At 42.2% G+C, this 20,899-nt stretch overlaps 1 protein-coding gene across 1 annotated transcript in view; it reads left to right on the top strand.

The window, feature by feature from the left end:
- PTPN11 (protein tyrosine phosphatase non-receptor type 11) overlaps positions 1 to 20,647 on the top strand; it is a 33,689-nt gene extending 13,042 nt beyond the window's left edge. Inside the window, exons 6-15 of the mRNA XM_090063674.1 lie at positions 79 to 192; positions 6,577 to 6,673; positions 8,091 to 8,170; positions 8,310 to 8,468; positions 11,515 to 11,646; positions 13,028 to 13,182; positions 13,906 to 13,973; positions 14,814 to 14,965; positions 19,420 to 19,532; positions 20,546 to 20,647. Coding sequence (XP_089919800.1) covers positions 79 to 192; positions 6,577 to 6,673; positions 8,091 to 8,170; positions 8,310 to 8,468; positions 11,515 to 11,646; positions 13,028 to 13,182; positions 13,906 to 13,973; positions 14,814 to 14,965; positions 19,420 to 19,532; positions 20,546 to 20,615 — 1,140 coding nt within the window. The 3' untranslated portion in view covers positions 20,616 to 20,647. The remainder of the gene's footprint in view (positions 1 to 78; positions 193 to 6,576; positions 6,674 to 8,090; positions 8,171 to 8,309; positions 8,469 to 11,514; positions 11,647 to 13,027; positions 13,183 to 13,905; positions 13,974 to 14,813; positions 14,966 to 19,419; positions 19,533 to 20,545) is intronic.
- The last annotated feature ends 252 nt before the right edge of the window (positions 20,648 to 20,899 follow it).

Raw genomic sequence — 20,899 nt, 5'->3', positions numbered from 1 at the left:
GAGAGCTGTGTTAGCAAAGGTCTTCTTGTCCTTATTGCCATAGCTTTGCTTATTATTAAAACATCTTTCTTCTTTTAGCCCCTGAACACAACCCGTATTAATGCTGCAGAGATTGAAAGCCGGGTGCGAGAGCTAAGCAAGCTAGCAGAGACCACTGACAAAGTGAAGCAAGGCTTCTGGGAAGAATTTGAGGTAGATGATGATGTTTCTAATGCTCTGTTAATGTGTGCAGTCTCTGTGCTACAACTCTGGCTCTGTCACTGCTTTCCCAGCTACTTGGATCCTGCCCTCTTCAAATCTTTATTTTTTCTTGCTCAGGCGGTATTTCCATGGTCACCAAAGAGGAATGCTTGAATTGCGTGTTTTTTCTCTGAGCTGTTTCTGTGAGGGCTTAAACCAGCTCTTCCATAATATTAATGCAGTATCAAGTGATGCTGTCCCCACCAGTATGTGGCGAATCAGTAATGCCTGGGGCTTAGGCCTGTGAGCCTTGTTGGTTTTCAGTGAACCTTTCTTTTGGCTCACTGGAAAACCCAGCTGGGAATCCATCTGCGTTTCTCTGGTTCTTTTCACAAGGACTTCAGTAGTTTTGTAAAACAACTTGAAGTCTTGTAATGTCTTGGTGAGACAGGTAAGTACTACCCTTGTTCTTCCAGTGGGCAAAATAAGGGAGAGAGGCTACACTAGCAGTCCATGATGTCATAGCATGTGAATGGTAGAACCAAGAATTAAACCCAGAAGTCTGGGTCTAACCACTAGATGATTCTCACGAATGAGGAAACTGTGAAGTAGTCCAATTCTGAGGTGGCTGGTGAACAAGTGTAAAAGATGAACAAGTGTAAAAGACACAACACCTAAAATAGTTTGTGTGTGTCTTCAAAAACCAGGATCTACTTTAGTGGGATTTGATCATCTAACTCTTAGACTAGGATTTTCTTTGTTAGAATAACTGCACTTTTGTTTGGAGCAAGGAAGGAAGGAACACTGAATGGAATGGAGTTGTGACCTGAGAAAACTGCTTAAATTGCTATTTGCCTTCTAAAAATGATTAACTAATGACAGTAGAAAACTTCAGCTGATTGATTGATTAGTTTTTTGACTGAAAACTGGATTGTCTTGGTTACCCGATCTTGTAACGTCAGTATCCAGAATAACTCTTCACAGAAGTCAACTTGACAGAAATTTCAGAAAAATTCCACAAATACGAAAGTGATATCTTTTTTTTTTTTTCTTTTTTGATTTCAGTTTTGAATAGTCATATTCAGTACTCTTGTATCTTCTAAGCGCAAGCTTAGGTGCTAGTCAAATTTTCCAGACTAACTGGTTTTCCTGTGTTCCTCTTATGGTATTTAGAAACGGATAGTGAATATCAGTGTCTGTAAATGGAAAGAGGTTCCATTTTTTTAAATGCTGGCTCATCAAGTTTCGTATTGAATAGTAATGGTATTTTCATGTACCTTTTTAAGTTGACAAGGAAATAAATAGCTTAGAAAGTGGAACCCTGAAGGAAAAGTGGTTGATTAGGGCAGGTGTGAAGGACAGCAAGGCACAAATACACATTCCCGTAGCGAGATGTAAATGGAACTTCTCTTTGGTTATTCTGACCCTCTCTTGTCCTTAGATGGGTATTTGACCATCATGTTTTGAAAGCATCAGTGTTGGTGAGAGCTTCTGGGCATTTCACTGTTAACTTTAGATGATGTTGTGATGGTGGCTATATAATCTAGGCATTCCTGAAAGCACCCCAGAAGGACTGACTTTCATTTTGTTTTATTGCAGCACCTCCACTTGGAGCTAGCTTTTCCATCCTCCAACCAGAAGGAAAAGAAGGGGATGTACTTTACTCACCTTTGCTTATTTTACGTATCTGCAGTGCTTCCATGCTCCTTGGGAAAGGTTGCATGTAGCCTTTCTTTCCTTTCTCTCTCTGAAAGGTTCTGCTCACTTGGGACAGCTTTCTTTTTACATTTAAAATAGAAAATACTGCTGAGATCGGTAACTTCTCAGAAGAAACTCAGTCTGTCCCCTACATACCCAATTCCACAGCACACTGGAGTTGTCCCTAGGGTCTAAAGCTTCACTACCAACTGGAGTGATTGTGGAGCAACGACTCAAAAAGGTGAAGTTAGTTAATCATTTCTGCAAATCTCGATGTGAATCTGGAGGGCAGGCTTATATCAAAGAGTTCCTTAATGACTTGTAGGATTGATATTTGATCACCAGCAGATGGCAGCAAGAAAGCAGGTAATCCTGTGGTGCTGGCCTTTGGGGGAGAATTAAACCAGGAGAAGTTAAGGGCTGGAGTCCCCTGGACAATCTGTGGGCAAAAAAGACGATTCCCAGCCTTGATCAGGGAATGCATAGAACAAGGAAGAGAGAATGGTTTCCAACTCCCTTTCTTTCAGACTTCTTTCTCTGCTCTCGGCGCTCGTAATAGGTACTATTAACAGATTTCTCTCAGCTGATCTCCACTATTCTTTGGGAACAGAGAAGAGATGGAGGCAGCCTAGGATAAATACGGAGCAGGTAAGGTATCCATCTGTATATCTAAGGCAGTACCTCACTGTATCCTAATTGAATGAGTACCTGTTGGCCTCTTCAAAGAACAGCCTAAATGTGCTTCATGTGGGTTGAGGATTTTTATCTGAAAGTTAGCAGGAGCCTTTGTGACTATGGTCACTGGAGTGTTCAAATAATTACTGTATGATGGCACTTGTACAGTTATGCACACCACAGCTTGACTTAAACCCACAATAAAGCAGCCTAACTGGGTCACACTTGGGTAAGCTCTGGGAGGTACCCTTTTTGAGCCTTAGGTTTCAGAGGAAGTGTCCCAAGTCACTCTTGACTTTTTCTCTTTTCCTGTTGTAAATGGTGGTGGTAAGGGTGATACGTGAATGAATATCTAACTATGCAGTGGGCACAGCATTCCTTTGTGATGTGCTTTTGAATGTGCTGTAGACTCAGATAAATAAAGACTGAACTAGCACTTTGCATTTACCTTTTCCTTTTTTCTTCTCCTTCTGGCCCCTTCACAATGATTTGTGGTCTTGGTGGAGTACTGGCAAAGAATTTGCTTTGTAGCTGATTCAGTGTGACCAGCCTGTAGTGAAATGGCAGTAGATAAATCCCTGCAGCTTTCCCAAAAACAGCTATTCCTTGAGAAGCCAGAAATCTTATGGAAGGGAAAGGCAAATGCAAGACGTTTATCCCAACTTCCTTTCACTTTCACTGCCCTTCAGAAAGAGTGATGCTAATCCTTAATATTTCTTTACGAGGTGAAATGAAATGGTGGTCTGTGAAATGCAGCCATCTTATAAAATGCGAAAGTTGCTTTTTGTTTCCATTTGACAACCACTGGTCGTCTGTCTCTGTGGAAGTCTCCAGGTTGTCCATAAAAATCTGCCTGCACCATTTTATGGATTGGCTATCCAGATGGTTCTTATAAATTACTTCCTCTTTAGGCATGTTGAAGGATGTCATCCCTCTTTTTCCTGTGAACTCCCAGATAGAGATGTTGGCTGTCTGCCCTATTCTCCTTTGCTTTTGAAAAAATACTGGCAGGGGGCTGGACTCTGATCTCCAAAGGTCCCTACCAGCCCTAATATCTATGAAATCTATGAAAATCTTTTTGGTGAATGTAGTACTTGGCTGGTGTGATGACTTGAGAACCAGCATCCCAGATTTATTATTATGCTGTATACATCTTTTAATGGGCTTGTTACAACTAGCTGCTGCTCATGGATCTATCCTCGGGGACGCGCAGAGCAATAGTAATAAATGGTATGAAGTGAAGACATGTTTGTTGCCTCTGCGAAATGAGGCCCAAAATGAAGGAAGCAAGGGGTAAATTCTGTTTGCAGGTTATAAAATGAATGCAGTTAAATGTGCAGTGATGGGAACATCAGATGATGCTCATTAGAAACCAACTCTATCAGAGGTGTGCAATGATGATGGCTCTTGCAGAAAGGCAGGCGCATGCTGAAGCGAGTCTTTACTCTGCCAGTGATTACAAATGACACTGCTTCAGAGTAGCATAGCATTCTGCCCTGGATGCACTGCAGAAGTTAAGTCTTTGCACTGTATTGCTGTGATCTGAGATGGGGAAACTGAAAGGCGTGGAGGATAGGAGACTTGTCCAAGGTCACACAGCAAGGCAGGAACAAAGCCAGACATAGAAGTTGGTAAATGTGCTTGACACTCCCAAATATTAGTTTGCTTTTGCAAATGCCTCTGCTTTGAGTGGTTAGGAGAGGGCGGAGTGTAGGTCCAAGGTTCAAGGGTGACAAAATGTGGGGTGATGCTGGAGTACCACTAGATTTGAGAGTGTGTATTCATGGGATCTGTTTTTGTTTTGCAGTGAAGAGGGTTGGTATGCGACCACATCTTGGCTACTCTTGAGGTTAGGGCTCTCTTTTCCTGAAACAATGATTAACAGAATTGAATGTCCTAAAAGTAGTTCTTGAGCTAGCAGCTAGCCAGTGAATCATAGTATGGTGCTATAGCAAGAAGCAACAGGAGACTGCAAGGGAGAGGGGCTTGCTAGCTACAGGGCAGGTGAAACAGGAACGTCTGTGTGAAAGGAGGGAGTCGAGACTCCCAATTTTGCTGCCGCCATACTGTCTGTACTTGGTTAGCCGGTCATATTTAATGCCTCTAGCCTTCAACACCACTGTGAAGTGAGGAGCTGCTGTCGTCTCCATTTTTTACAGGCTGAGAACAGAGCACAGAGTTACACCTCACCTACGTTGGGTGGTTGCACTGATTAAACTTGAATCAGATAGCGTAACCATATTATTTTGAAGGAAATCTGGACAGGGGGTGACACCCCTCCCTTGATCCCATGGCTTCCAGAAGCCTTGATGGTGTGGTGGGGGCATGACAGTATGGAGGCCTGCAGCCAGGCTCCATCCCCCTGCATGCAGAAGCTGGAGCAAGAGAGTTTGCACCAGGGTTTTTCTCTGGTTTAACTCAGTGGTCATTAATGTAAACCACAAGTCTCATCTCCCTCCGTCACTTGCCCAAGAATTCAGCAGGAAGCTTGCAGCAGGGGTGGGATTGAAGCCAGCTAATGTTTCAAGCCTGTATCCATCCTTCTGCTCACTGGTCGGAGGCACTCTTGCCACATCTAACGAAGAGGATGATAAGTACTTGCCTTGCTTCTCAAGGGTGCAAGGAGGCTTAATTAACATTTGAAAGGGAGATAGAAATTAACAGTTGAAGTCCTGTTGTTTTCCCTGGTGCTAATTTTTCTGTCTCACCCAGTGTGGGACATGTCTGCCTTGATTATTCTCATTCTAGCATAGAACGGATGTGAGGGAATAGCTTGTGACAAGGGTTGGAATATCCTTTTCTTCTCAATATTTTGCTTCTAATTGTCTGAGCAGCTTGTCCTCACTCTCTGCTGTGTTTTTTTTAGTCTAGAATGCGTATATTGAATCTGCTGTATTTTTTTCCCCCCTCTGTGCTCCCTCCTCTTCCTTTGCTGCTTAGGATTTGCTTGGCAGTTGGAAGAATCCTCTCTTGCTGTTCGTGTTGTGGCATTGCAGTATAATCTGGGGGAACTTGCCTCTGGGACTCAGGCGTTGCTACATACCTGCTGCACCTGAAGGCACGAATTCAGGCCAAGTTAGATCCCCAGGTATCTGGTTCAGACTGTAGAGAAGCCAAACCACAAATATGCCATTATCCCTTTATAGACATATGCTCAAAAGATTACCAGAGTTGTTATTTAGAAGCAACATTGGAGACAGTGCCAGGCTAAGTAGAAATTTTCCCTCGTCTCTCCCTGTGACTCAGCAGCTGGGAGAAATATGATTAAGTATCTTTGTGTTTTGGTTTTGAGACTTAGTAGGAGGCTTTCAGCCACCTCCAGAGATCGATGGCTCTCTTCTGCAGACCAGTGCAGGAGAAACTTTGCTTGCTGTCTGTTCACATTTTGTGGTTCAGTCTACTGGCTTTCATTTTCCTTCTTAGAGTAGCAGTGCAAATCTATCGTTGCCTGAGCTACCTCTTTGTAGCCGAGGCGAGCAAAACGCTGACATTATTTTTGAATTCTTGCAAGTGCTGAACAGTGCAGTGATCAGAGCTTTTAGGCATTAGCTTGGGTACTGTGGTTGGTTTGTTGTTCTGGGTACCATTTAGTCCCACGGATTTCTACACAAAAAACTCCTTTTGTTCCAGCTTTCAAAAACTGGTCCCTTACACAGTTTTCCAGGAGAAAGTTAAATTTACATTTAAAAAACAAAGGTATCGACCTGCAGAGACAGGTAAATGCTTCTCCAAATAATGGTCTGGGAACTTACTGATGCAACTTTTCTTTGGATTAAAGAGAAACTCTTACCTCCATGATTGTGTGTGCTTTCCTGTATCTCCTAATTCAATGTGCTGATTTCTTTGAAGCAGCCTCTTATTTAACCAATTTGACTGCAGCAGAAAAATAATGAGATCTTGTTCCGTCAGCATTCTAGCATGAAGATCAAACGTTGAGTGAGCCACTGTGCTGGGTGGTCAGTTTTGTCAAACACTATGTAGCACACTTTTGAAACCAGTTGTTTGTGCTGTTTTTTTATCTAGACTCTGCAGCAGCAAGAATGCAAGCTACTGTATAGCCGTAAAGAGGGTCAACGGCAAGAAAACAAAAACAAGAATAGATACAAAAACATTTTACCTTGTAAGTATTTATCATTTTTTCCTTTGTTTCCCCCTATCAACTGAACTTTAGGCTGTTCAACTTCACACTTATTCTTTGCTGTGGCCTTAATTATTGACCAGTGATCCAGTTTCACCAATGTTTCTGTTGCTTTTTTGTTGTTCTTCTAGTTAGCAATCACTTCTTTTAACATTTGTAAAAATAAGCTAGATTTGAATTTTCTGATACTAATATTGGCCTGCATTGTTTTCAACCATAGGGGGATGTAAGAGGCAAATATTATAAGCTGCATGATAGTTTGATGCCACCAGGTTCATCTCCCTATGTATCTCCATATTTTTTTTATACCAGGGCTGTCCAACTTCTAAGCAGCTAGGGACCAAATTGCCCATGGATTGCACAAATGGAGTCTGCAGGCTCTTGCCCCCTTGGGCTGCACAACACATGGTACAGTGTGGGGGAGAGGGTTTGTGCACAGTTGCCCTCAGTGGATGCCCCATTGCTGAAATGTGTGGTCACCACCTCCTGCCCTTCCCCCTCTGCTGTACCATGTCCTCCCCAGCCACTGCACTGCACACCCACATAGCCCTAGGCTCATCCTCAGCTCTCAGTACTGTGTTGCCCTATCCCCTGGGGCGGGGGCAGGAAGCATAAGGCAGATGAGAGGAGGAGAGCCTGGAGACTCCAGCTGCTATTGCAGGCAGAGCAGTATGGGGAGCAGTGGGCAGGCAGAAACACTAGGGGCTGCAACTTAACCCCTCACAGGTCTCCAGTTGGATGTCTTTGTCTTGCATGAAAACCCTAAACCTCTGGTCAGTGATCAGAAACAGCACCTTTATGAGTATTATGGTGTTCTGGTACAGACTAGAATCATTTAAATGTTATGTGGATCTATAAACCATTATTTAATTGTATAAGCAAATTATGAAGCACTCAGTGCTTCAAACCAGGAGCAGTGGTCATAAAATCCTAGAAGGGGAGGTTTCAGACTGGGTATAAGGAAAAACATATTCATGGTTCATGTGACCAGACTCTGGAATAGACTCCCAGTGGGGGTGGTGCAGGTGCCGACCCTGGAGATCTTCCAAAGGGGACTGGACGCACACCTTGCTGGGGTTATTTGACCCCAGCAGTCTTTCCTGCCCAGAGCAGGGGGGCTGGACCCCATGATCTCATGAGGTCCCTCCCGGCCCTAAACTTCTGTGAATCTGAGAGTGAAATGAACAAACAACATAATGTTTGATCTTAATATCTTCCAAAATTTGAAAATGGCATTGTAGGAAGCAATGAAAAGGGAAAAATGGTGGTACCTAGCCTTTGGAAATGGCAAGTAGGAAAATATATGCTGATTGTGAACGTTTGAATAGTTTTGATATTAAGGAACTGGTTACGTTAGCAATCGGAGTGTGGCTGCTTAACAGGGAATTTATTCTTCTAGTTGATCATACCAGAGTGGTTCTACACGACGGTGATCCGAATGAGCCTGTTTCAGATTATATCAATGCTAATATTATTATGGTAAGTGTATAACTGCCCATGTGAATCTTCGTCACTGGCACAAAGCACACTTACTCTTTTGCCCTCGCCTAAAACTAAATTGTGCTTGTCTTAAAAGTGACACCTGTCATAGCTCACTGGTGCTTGTCTTCATCTCTAGCCTGAATTTGAAACGAAGTGCAACAATTCAAAGCCAAAAAAAAGTTACATTGCTACACAAGGCTGCCTACAGAACACGGTGAATGACTTCTGGAGAATGGTGTTCCAGGAAAATTCTCGAGTTATCGTTATGACGACAAAGGAAGTCGAAAGAGGAAAGGTAAAATGGACCCTTTAGTGGGCCCTGGTAGAAGCCGTTTTGTTTGAGTACAAGTAAAGACCAAATGCATTTCAGGTGTGTTGACTTGGGATCCCAAATGAGTGCCCTTTCCTCCCATTATCAGAAGTGGATATCAAAGGGTACACTTATCCCATAGGATCAGGCTTTCCTTTAAAAACTGAATTTACTTACTGCAAAATTATTTAAAGGTTGCTGATGCAATCAGACTAACATTCTGTGCATTTTGAGGGGTGAATCTACTGTGTCTGCACCGATATACTGCTGTTCATATTAGTCCAGAGGATTTGGTTGTACAGCTTCAGTGGATTTTTTTTATGCAAGCAGGTCGTGGATTTTTTTTTTTCCCAATGGTGTGAAAATGACGTTGGAATGCATCAGCGGTCAAGTGCAAACCACCACAGCACTGAGTGAAACTTGCTACCACATGTTCCCCAAAGTCTCAGTAGCATTTGATTGGACTGGACAAATGTAACGGTCTCTCTTTTTTCTCCTTTTACCCTTTTGCACACTTGGTATGAGTAAAAGCCTTTGCACACAGTGCTTAACTTTCTAGATTACAACTCCTTCTGAGGGTTGAAAATCTCTAAAGCAGGAATGACTTAGCACTTTTATTTCTAAAGTCATGTTCCTCTGCCCATAAAGACAGCCTAAATGCCATATTCGGCATGAGCACAGCTGCTCACTGAGGCTTTTGTGAACTGCTTTGGCAATACAGTATTACTTTATCAAGAAGGAACTTTCTCAGTAATGTATTCCAAAAAGCTCATCTCATTTATTGACATGCAGGGAGATCTCATGTTATCTTCCCTTCCACCTCCTCCCTTTGCAGTCTGAGGCTGTTACTTTGCTTCTGCATCCCAGCTTTGCAGTGTGTTTTGGGTGAATGGGAAGGAAACAGAAAAATGAAAAATAGCCAAAAAGTCTTTGTTAGAATAGCGACAATCTTATCCCACTTCTGGGCCAGCCTATTTAATTCTTGAAATGTGTTGCCTCTGCCTTTTTGCAGACATTTTTGCTGACAGTCTGCTGCTTCTCGGTTTCTCTGCCTTTCCTACATTTTGTCTTCCACCTTTTGTCAACATGATGTTTTATGTTTTGACTCTTGCGTATCACATAATTGAATGAAATGAAAATATTCTGTCCAATGTGGTGACTGCATTAAAGAAATCTTGAGTGAGGAGGCCTAATGTTCCACATCCTTTCCTTGAGCAATGTTCACACACAGTGTTGAAGATGAATGCTTACAGCTTTTGTTGGAGATAACAGCAAGTTCCTGAAGGATAGGGGGAGGTTTATCATGCATCCTCTATTCTGCATTAACTTCCCATATGTACTTGCTTACTCGTGTGCTGCTAGAGGCTGCTGCAGCCCCAGCTGGGGCTATCCCACATAGGTTTTGGTTCTTGTTCCATCGGTCAATGGTTTTGCTGCCCATTTCACTGGCTTCCTGGCATTTCTCTACTGATTGTTAGTCTGCAGGCTGCACTAATGACACAGCTGTCTGAACTGATTCTGTAATTAGACTATTAAAGCAGTGCATCATGTGCTGAGTGTTTGTGAGCTTCCTCCAACATTTTCTGTCCTTAGAGTTGCTAATAACTGTCCTAGTTTGATATGAAAGCTTTTATATTCTTGGCCAAGGTGCATTCAGCTCTACAGGAAGCAGAGGGAAGCATCCATCCCAGAGATGAAGGAAGAGACTCTGAAATGGTTTTGGTTCTATCTAGGGTTCATAAGCCTTCAAAACATGCTGTAGGAGAAGCGAAAGGAAACAAATCCTTACATATTAAAATAATGCAGTCCTGGAGAGCAGCTATAGAGCTTATGGATATGCATCTCCTTTCCCAGGCCAATGCCTGCTTAATATTACATGTTGCTGTTCAGATTATTTATACCAACAGCTGCTCCTCATTTGGAGTCTTGCATTAGAACTGCAAATGGTTATGTCAGTATAAATGCAAGACACGGTTCTTGGTGCAGCTTGTGTTTTTGGGGAAGAAGTAACAACAAAAAGCGGTTTTATTCCAAAGCATGCTGGCAAATGCATTCCAAAATATCCCTCAATCATACATCATCTTGTGTTGGCAGAGGGAAAGTTTCTTGCTAACATGTTTTCTATAGGCTGCTGAGTTTTGCCAGTGAAATGTTGGAGGCTCAACATGTATTTATGTGAAAGCAGCCCTCCACAGTAATCAGTGGATAAGTCTACATTTGGTATGGGTAGATGAACTGTCTAACTCTGTTACAAATAGTTCATCCTAACAGCACGTGGACTTGCCTTGCAACCATGGGTTCACAAAAATCATTCTTTCCTAGCCGTTATCTAACACTGTTTCTAGCTATTACTATTACTGCTTGGTTCTGGAGAGCTTGTTCCTTGTAATATGGGATACATTCTGACTGACTTGCAAATAACACTTGATTACAAATGTCCCCCTTTCCTTGGAAGATTAAAAAGTACTGTGACATTAGTTTGTGCAACACGGGCAATAATACTCTTGCAAGCTTGGTGGACTAGAGGCCTCATGAAACCTTTAACGCTCTGATTCTAAACGAGATGGAGGGAAAATGTTCTTCCAAGGTTTTTTTACACTAAAAATGACCCATTCCACTGAGTGATGCCTATAGCTTTAAATATTAAATTTTGGCCATAGAACTGCATGTGGAGGTAATGCATTCCATTGTATTTAAAACTGCTGCTCCTGCAGGTGTTCCAAAAAAAAAAAAAAAAGATAGTAACAACTACTGAAAAGAAGCTGATGTTAACTGCAGTAGGAAAGGTGCCAGAAGAAAATGGCATTTTCAGATTTACTAGCCAGGCTTTTCTCTCTCTTCTTCCCACATTCAAGATAAAAAATGCACTGCTTGCATGAACATTAGTTTAGTCTTAATCTATCAAGTGTTAACTATTAGTAACCTACTTGTGTGTAGACCGTGTTTAAATGTTCACAAACCATTAAAAAACAAAACACAACAAACCAGGTTCCTGAAGGCTGATATGAACTGCTTCTGTTTTATCTTCCAGAGTAAGTGTGTCAAATACTGGCCTGATGAATACGCATTAAAGGAATATGGTGTTATGCGTGTTAGGAACGTTAAGGAAAGTGCAGCCCACGACTACACACTAAGAGAACTTAAACTCTCTAAGGTTGGGCAGGTAAGTACATCAGTAGACATCTGTGTTCAGGGGGTGCCGAAAAACCATTAACGTTTTAATGTAGGTTGCAAAAGGAGGCTAAAACTTTTAATTGGCCCCAAGCAGAGAGGGAAGCAGCAGTGTGATAAACAAATCAAGGTAGCATTCACGTAGATGTGTTGCTGTTCTGTCTCCTCGTTCTCTCCCCTTATCATTCAATCCTGCTCTATAGCCAGGTGTAATTATTTTTCAGGTTTTAAATTATGTTTATTAAATATATCCCAAAGCATCCTGGTATCTTGTATTAAGAAAACGTATTGCGGTCCTTGCCCTGAAGAGCTTATGCTTGGCAGGATTGAGTACAAGAAAACATAAAATGTTAATGGGAAGGTGATAGCAAGGCTATTTTTTTTTGCTCAGAGGTGTGTAGACATCACAGATCCTACAACATGTGTGATGAAAATTAAACTGACTTCTTGTAGGGGCAGCATCAGAAATGGGTCTGAAAGGAGGTATTTGAAGGATGGGAAACGAGATCAGATAGACCAGTGGTTCTTAACCTTTTTAGTACCAGGACCCATTTCTAATTTTTATTAATGGCCAGTCCTGCCCCTAGCCTCAGCCCCCCAGTGTGTGGGGCGGGAAGTGGGTGTGTGGTGCACAGTGGGGCCCTAAGGAGATCTTCACAGGCTGGAACTCTGCCAGCCTACAAGGGAAAAGCCATGGTTTCCCAGGTTTTTCTCCTTCAAAGGAGAATCGATTTTTAAAGTTTGTTTGGAACTGTTTCATATATTTTTGCGCCGCATGGGTTGAGAAATGCTGAGATAAAATGCTCTATCTGTAGAAAGAAGGGTGGAGACAGCTCTGGGAGAAGGGAAGCAGCAGGGTGCTTAGGCTGAAGTCATCATGAAAACAGGGTAGTGGCAGGATATGCTGGGGAAGAGAAAAGAACCCCGATTTTCAGCATTATGAAAGCAGTTGGGTTGTTGGATTAGGGCCTCGGTCTGGTAAGTAGACAAGGACAGAGCCTTGCGGCACCTTAAAGGTGAGGACAAGAAGCTGCTGGAAATGGATGCCCTAGAGAATCAAGCAGCCATAGAGGACTTTTTTGAGGCAGAGGCCTTGGTAAGGCTGGCAGAAGGTCAGGAAGATTATCTTGGTGGCAGTATGTTGCCTGGAAGGGGAAGGAAGCGGCATGGGATTTGGATAGGCTAAAGGGAATGTTCTGGTAATCAAGCCAATGGGTGCCTGTCATAATCTTTGAATCCCCAGAAAACTGTGGGGCTTTCTTTGTCTCTTCCCCTTCTCTCAAACTCAGTCTGCCTCATTCTGAGCAAATATACGCTTTCAACTGGATTTCTTTGGAAAGATTTCATTCCTTCACACACAACTCGTCTTTCAGGGGAACACAGAGAGAACAGTCTGGCAGTATCACTTTAGAACTTGGCCTGATCATGGCGTTCCCAGCGATCCGGGCGGCGTTCTGGACTTCTTGGAGGAGGTTCACCACAAGCAGGAAAATATCTCGGATGCAGGACCTGTGGTGGTGCACTGCAGGTATGGTAACACTGTGTAACTCGTAGCTTCGGTATGGTTCTACTTGGTGAGCTCTTCACCAAGTGGTTAGAAAGCACTTAAATTCTGAAAAAGCAAGCGGGCTTTTTTTTCCTGGGTCTTTAGCTCTTCTGGTGAATACCCAAAGTTTGATAGATGTGTAATCTTGTACGTGTCCTCTGGAATTTGGGAGGTGCCACACTAGTTGCCTTTTTTCCAGGGCAAGTATTAGTATCAATATCACAGGATGGTGCTGGGGTGGGGAGGGTAGAGGAAAAAATGATACAGCATCAGAAATGAACTTAGGAGGCAGGTTCTTTTGAGAGTCTCATACACGATTCTGTTTACATCTGTTTCTGATGTTGCACCATAGGAATCCAGTCTTTCTGTGGGTCTCTAATTATTCTCTTGCCAAAGGTGAGACACTCTCCCTTCCCCTGAAGACTAATAATTTCTGTTTGAAAGTATAGGGCCAGGTGTGATTGTGCTTCTCTCTAATCTAAGTATATTACCAACCCCTAAATGATGAACTGTGCTATTGTCTCATATGATTCATGTGTTGTCTTTTAATTTTAACTCTGGCCTTCCTGGGCTCAAATTTATGTGTTTGAGTGCAGTCCAGAAGTCTAGAGCATCTTTGTATTAGTTGCTTGCTTATGTGGGCTACTTTGGTTTTATTGCTTGTTCGGAAAGGTGAAACATAATGGCTTTCTTATTTTTCTGCAGTGCTGGGATTGGGCGAACAGGAACTTTCATTGTGATTGATATTCTTATTGACATAATCAGAGAGAAAGGTAAGTCCCAGTTCTATTGTTCCTTTGGAGAATTTATGAAGATCCAATTTTGTGGTCTGGGTGAAGGAGAGATTTGGTGGTGATAAGTCTAATGTCTATGAAATCTAAGTTTCATTAACCTTTCAACATGTGTGTGTTGTGGGGGGAGGGAGGGGCGTAGCATGTGAGCTTGTTGGAAACTGCCGTCTCTGAAACATACCGTCACCAACTTCAATAAGTCAAGTAGCCAAAACCATGGTAAGTGACTGTATCTAGCTGAGGACTGGACTGTGTATGGCTTACTATGGATTTATATAGCTTAGTGAGTCTCACCCATGGTGCCACAGCACACTGAGATGCCTTGAGATCCTTTCAGGAGTGCCACAGGTACTATCCAATGTTAGATCTGTCAGGTGTACAAACATGATTCAGAAGGTAAATCCAGAGATTTCAAACGGGAATCCACAGCGTAAAAACATTCTCACCTGTTGTGGTCTTTCTGAGTTCTTTGCAATGCCAGAATTGTCCCCTCAATTTTTCTGTAGTGGAGAAACAAGTGGAAACAAAGAGCTGGCATTTTTCAAGAGGTGTATTGGGTCTAAAAAGGTTGAGAATCACTATATCACAGTCCAACATGGTCCATTTTCCCCCTTCAGAACAGTTTGGCTTGCTGTTCTTATAGTAATGTCTGTCCGTGAACAAATGGCCAAGCACTCAGTTGTCCATGCCTGATGACTTCTAACAGTAGCAGTTAAATGCACTGGGTGTTATGAAAGCCTGTGAAAAAACAGTCCATGTCCCAAAGCTTTTTCAGGTGAAAAGAGAATATTGCAGTGCTAACGCTGTGGTGGTGTCTCCTAGGAGTGGACTGCGATATTGATGTTCCGAAGACCATTCAGATGGTGAGATCGCAGCGGTCAGGAATGGTTCAGACAGAAGCACAGTACCGATTTATTTACATGGCAGTACAGCACTACATTGAAACGCTTCAGCGCAGAATTGAAGAGGAGCAGGTGGGTTGGTCATAAACCTAGAACTGGCCGAAGGCAGCATTTTGTTAATTAGGAACATTCTGCTGTCACAGGAACAAAAGGAATTGCCCCTGTTTTATGCCTGCTTGAGGTACAACTAGTGTGATCAAGTATATTGGGCTCCACAATTCAAAAAGAATGTGGAGAAGCTTGAGAGAGTCCAGAGGAGAGCCATGCGCATGATCAGAGGTCAGGAAAACAGACCATATGACGACAGGCTGAGAGCGATGGGGCTCTTTAGCCTGGAAAAGCACAGGTTCAGGGATGATCTGGTGGCCACCTATAAGTTTATCGGGGTGACCACCAGTATCTGGGGGAATGTTTGCTCACCAGAGCGCTCCAAGGGATGATGAGGTCAAACGGTCATAAACTCCTGCGAGACCGTTTCAGGCTGGACATAAGGAAGAATTTCTTTACTGTCCGAGCCCCCAAAGTCTGGAACAGTCTGCCAGCGGAGGTGGTTCAAGCACCTACACTGAACACCTTCAAGAGCAAATTGGATGCTTATCTTGCTGGGATCCTATGACCCCAGCTGACTTCCTGCCCTTTGGGCACAATGCTAGACTCTATGATCTTCCAGGGTCCCTTCAGCCCTAATGTCTATGAAATCTATGAAATCATGAAGGGCCTTAACTCTATTAATTGTACTTTGGAAAGCTGTGCTATATGTTTCAAGTAACCACCCTTCAGACTTGCTTGAACCTGTTTGAAGGAACTGGAAAATTGGAAAGATGCCTCGTGTTAGGTTACTCTTCCCACATTAGATGGACAATCTGAAAGGCTCTTGCATTACCGTTGCTATTTCCACATATTTTCTTGGAACATACAGCAGTGTCTGGTGCTGCTTTTTGTGCGTCCAGAACTGCCATGCACCACAGCGCTTAGGTTTGATTTTGTGTGAAGAATGAAAGCTTAAGTCCCTTTGAATTCATAAAGAGGTCACGCTTATGCTTCCCTGTGTTTTGAGCAGATTAAAAAAGTTATTTAGGTGTCTGTTTACTTATAGGTTTAAGTACAGTAATTAAATTCAAACATTAGCAGCTGTAACACCCATTTCAAGGGTGTGTTAAAATTGAAGTGTGTTAAAAGATAATCATGTTGGGCTTAATTAAGTCTTTGCAATAATATAAGAACTGGTTCAAGTGTTACATAATCTCCAAAGAAGAGAGCATTTAGAGCAGAGTCCCTTGAGCAAAAGGGCAGAGTGAAAGTGTTGGGATGAGTGCTGGCTAGTAAAGGACTGAAATGGGAAGGTGCTTCGTGCTTTGAAAGGTCTAGCAGCACTGGTACCATTTTACACATCTCATTTATTGATATCTCTATTCTCAGTGGAGAGCAGACTGTCTAGATACTTTTTTTCTTTCTTGGCACTTTTTTATCTCTTTTTCCTCTGGATCTGTGGGAGCTAGCCTTTTTGGCACATGTGCCACACATTAGTTCTGTGTCCTCCTTGAGGGCCACTTCAAGTCCCTTCCCCTGCCTGATTTGCTGCTCTGCTTTCTGCTCTGTCTGTCTCTGTGCTGCGTGTCCCCTCCCTGGCATGCACACAGCTGCCTGTGCCATTTGTGGCACACGTGATAGAGCTTGGCCACCCTGATGATGGCTGTCCTGGGTTTTTATCCTTTCCTGGAATGGCAGGGTCTCTTCTGTGCCACAGCTGTATGATGATATAGCAAAGTCACCAATCTCTCAGTCTCCCAACCATTCATAACCTCTTCATAACGTGTAATCATCACCAACTCTAATTAAACAGCCCTGTGGCAGTTCCATTGAGACATTTATCTTGTATGGCAATGACTTTAATCTCACTAAAACTAGAAAATGCACAAATTCCATGCAGACCTCACATTTCCATGTCTTGTTTATATAGTCTTTTCCTTGCGGCATTTCATTTAAAGAAAAAAAATGTTTCTCTGTCATAGGTGTGTGTGTGTGTGTTCAATATTATAGTATTTGATACTATCAAACAGATCAACCTCTCTGTCCCATAATGGCCAGACTCAATCTAGAGGTATAAACACCCTGTACAATTTTTATTAAAATGGAAATGGGAATCAAACTGGATTCTAAACTTATCTTTACTTTAGCACCAGTGGGATTCTCATTCACAGCTAGGCCACTTGGTAGGTGGGACTACAGACACACATTCAGACTAGGTACCCCTCAAGGGTAAAGACCCTTGAGGGGTGCCTAGTTCAGCCCTCTGCACAAATCTCCTGATCTCCTGTTCCTAAGTCATCCTAGGCTGATGCTGATCCAGCTTCTGCTGAAGACCTCCAGTGAAGGGGACTGCATAGCTTGCTCCATTGTCTTGCTGCACTCGCAATTAGGAAGCCCTTCTGATATTTAACCTACATCTACTCTGCTGCAGCTAAAACCCATTGCTTCATGTTCTGCTCTTTGCTTCGGATTAAAACAACCCTTGTGCATCACTTGCAGGAAGTGAATGTGTGATCCTGAATTACCTATATACTTACATGACAGCGTTTCACACTTATGTTTGGGATACAGATGGGGAGCAAACATGGCTTGAGACAGCAGTAGAATAAAGGGCACAGCTTGAGACTCTCCTGGCCCGGCTCCATTCTAGAAATATTTCCTGCTACCCTGCAGCATTGAGAATCTCCCGTGTCTTGATATAATTAAAGATTGTATTTTTTAAATATTACCTGTCTCTTCCAGACGTATGAAAGCTGCAAAGTGAACCTGTTAGATATTATTACTTGCAAGAAATTTGTGTATCTCACTTTTTAATGTTGAAGTAACTCAGGAGTAATTATTTTTAATTAAGATTAATGGAAATGTGGGGGGAATAATTGCACCAAATAGTAGGAATAATTGCAATGAATTAAAGAAGCCAGAGAAAGAAAAGGTTTAGGTTTTAATCTTCCTAGTTTGTTTCTTAACTAGTTTTGGTCTAATCATGTAGTAGAGCTGACTTCTGATTCTGCTTTGCTGCTACTTGTGGTATAATATAAGCCTGCTGCTTGAGTTGGCATTGGTTATGTACTTAAAAATCAAAATCCAGTTATAAGATTCAGCATAGAATTAACCTTTGCTAGGTGTACCCATTTCAGAAGTTTGTATCGCATTCCCAAAAAAGGGGATGGTGTCTGAATCCTTATTCCCTCTGTGTGTATGTTAGCTCTAATATTTCAAAATAATTGATTCTGACTGGCTGTCAAGCCCACTGTGACTTGTCAAGAGCAAGAGAGAGATGTCAGGGGGAAGAGATCTGTAAATAACATCAGTTTCTTAGCTCATCCTTCAGCAGACAGTGGTGTATAGGAACACTCTTCAAACACAGTTTAAAACTGCCTTAATGGGATTTGGCTATCTGATTTTTCTAGGAAGCTTTGAAAATCCTCATCAGTTTGATTAAGTTAATGTTCTCAACTTCATTAGACACAAGGTCCCCTTTAGAAAATGCCCACTCTTAGCTTTTACACATTTTTTGACTTTTGAAACATAATAGAGGATTTCTTTTGCAGCATAGAACTAAAAAAAGCACAACAGGTCGGAATGGTTTTGACACTGTGGTTTCCCTTTTGATATCTCTGGGTTTATCTTGTAAATCATGTGTAGGCATTTTTTTATATCTAACTACTAATAATGCATGACACCCTGCAGCACTGTTAAGAGGATCTTGCAGCACCCTGCTTGAGAATTAGGTTGCCATCTGTTGCCAGTTTGAGCATTCGAAGGGTGGTAACCTTCAAAACTTTGGAGTGGAGCTTTGATGCACGCTTGTTCTCTTTGAGATTTTGGCTGCAGTGAATGCTTCATTTTAATGTTGATTGTAAAGGGGAAAGGTTATCTCTTCTCCAGCTTGGGCTGGTTATGACTGCCGAGATGTTGGCATCCTGAGATGAAGGTGGTATTGTTGACTGCAGCACTCAACATAAGCTGCAGAATGCAAAGAAGAAGTTATTTCCCATTGAACCTCCTCTGGGCCAAGCGTTGCATGTTATTAGGACTCTTGCAAAGGACCTCGCAGTTTGTTTTATTATATTACAAAGCTGAAAGCAAAGGTTGTGGGGAAGCTGTTGGCTGACATGGTCAACTAGAGAGTGAAGGGTGGGTCCTTTTGCCAGATATGAATGAAGAAAATGCATTTGCCTCTGCTTACAAAGTTCATTTGTCTAACTTGACCTAGGGCATAGGAAAAATTCTGTTGAGGTTTTTATAGATTTCAGGTGGCCAATAGTCAAATTTAATATCTTACTACAACTGCTGGTTAGTATTACTGAAAGGGGGTCTTCTGCCTTAATGCGAGAAGCATGGAAAATGTCCCTTGAGAAGGGAAAACAATCAATCTGGTTATTTTTGCTTATGTTTAATGATAATTTCTTGAGCTTTAACTATTGCTTTCCAGAGGCTTCTGTTTTTATTGTCAGTGTCTAATCCTTCTTAACACTTGTGTTCACTTCTTTCAGAAGAGCAAGAGAAAAGGGCATGAGTACACAAACATTAAATATTCTTTATCGGACCAGACAAGTGGGGATCAGAGTCCTCTTCCACCATGTACTCCAACCCCGACCTGTCCAGAGTAAGTAGCAAGCTCTGTCCATGGCATGGGAGTTTAGATAGATCCTATGAAAGAGCCTTGCTCTCAGCCCCCCTTCCCTTGTAAGAGTTTCCTTATAATTGTAGCACAGAAAAAAATATCCCTAATAAACTGTTGCTTTCCTGTTCTGATTGTTTCTTTTCTGCTTTTTTCTGCACATTTTTGTTTCAGTCCTGTGCTGGGTCTTTTTTTTTAATTGGTATAGACATATGGGAAGATTAGCTTGTGCTCAGAAGCATCCCTGATAAACTGCTTTTTCACATCTGTTCATGCAACACATTGTACTGGGCTCCCAACATCTATTCAACCAGAGCAACTCTAGTAACTGTGCTTTAGCATCCCTTTACAGTTGTTGAGTTTAGGAAATGAAAAATTCTTTATCCCACTCAAACGATCTGCCTTGCATTTTTCTAGTATGTGAATGTAGAGGAATGGTGGGTAGAATGAATGCAGCTACCTAGATTAAAATTTAGCCACTATATACAATAACTGTGTAGTGGAAGGAGGGTGGGAGAATTGTTAGGGCTTATGAGCACAAGTTGCAAACCCCTCTGGTTCTGAGAAGGACCTTCAGAGAGGTGGAGGCAAGTCAGTTAACAGTGAAACTGTTTCCTTCTATGTACTGGTATTTCCTTTTAAGTTCTTCAGCAACTAAAACTGTTGCCAGACTGCAATGCTGCATTATGGTCGTCTTGCTTCTCTTTACATGGGGCCATGTTTTATGCTGACTTACTTTGTACAACTTAGCATTAAAGTGGGCACATGACTATACAGGTCAAACTTCAGTGGTTTCCAAGAGATGTGACCTGGCACAGAATTGCTTCCGCTGACCTGGGCAATTCCTGTGTCCTGTACTCAAGGCCATACTTTTTAGGCAAATTAATAGCCAAGTATTGAATTGGCCTGTAATACTGTGAAACTTGGCCTGTATCACTTTATTTCTATCAAATATTTGACTTTTATGTTTTTCTGTCTTACTACATTTCTTTCTCTAGAATGAGAGAAGATAGTGCTAGAGTATATGAAAATGTGGGGTTGATGCAACAGCAGAAAAGCTTCAGATGAGAAGCTGTACAGAAAGTTCCATGCAAAGGAAGGTAGGTGCATTAGAAACGGAAGATATACGTTAACCTGGCTCTGCTTTATTTGGGTATGGCATGTTTTCTGCAGTCAGAATCATGCTGTGCATATCTAAGAATCTCCGTGTTGGGTGGGCAGTTCAGTGTTCGGCATTGTTTCTACACCAAAGATATTTATTAGCTGAGAAAGGTAATGTTTTGGACTCAGCTGAGTCCAGTTCTATTACTAGTGCAGCTGCGATGGTATCTGCTCTGTGTACAAAACTAGAA

This window comes from Crocodylus siamensis, chromosome 9 (assembly GCF_052110815.1).
Source record: "Crocodylus siamensis isolate JL-2025a chromosome 9, ASM5211081v1, whole genome shotgun sequence".
NCBI lineage: Eukaryota > Metazoa > Chordata > Crocodylia > Crocodylidae > Crocodylus > Crocodylus siamensis.
This window is presented reverse-complemented; position numbering and strand designations above follow the sequence as displayed.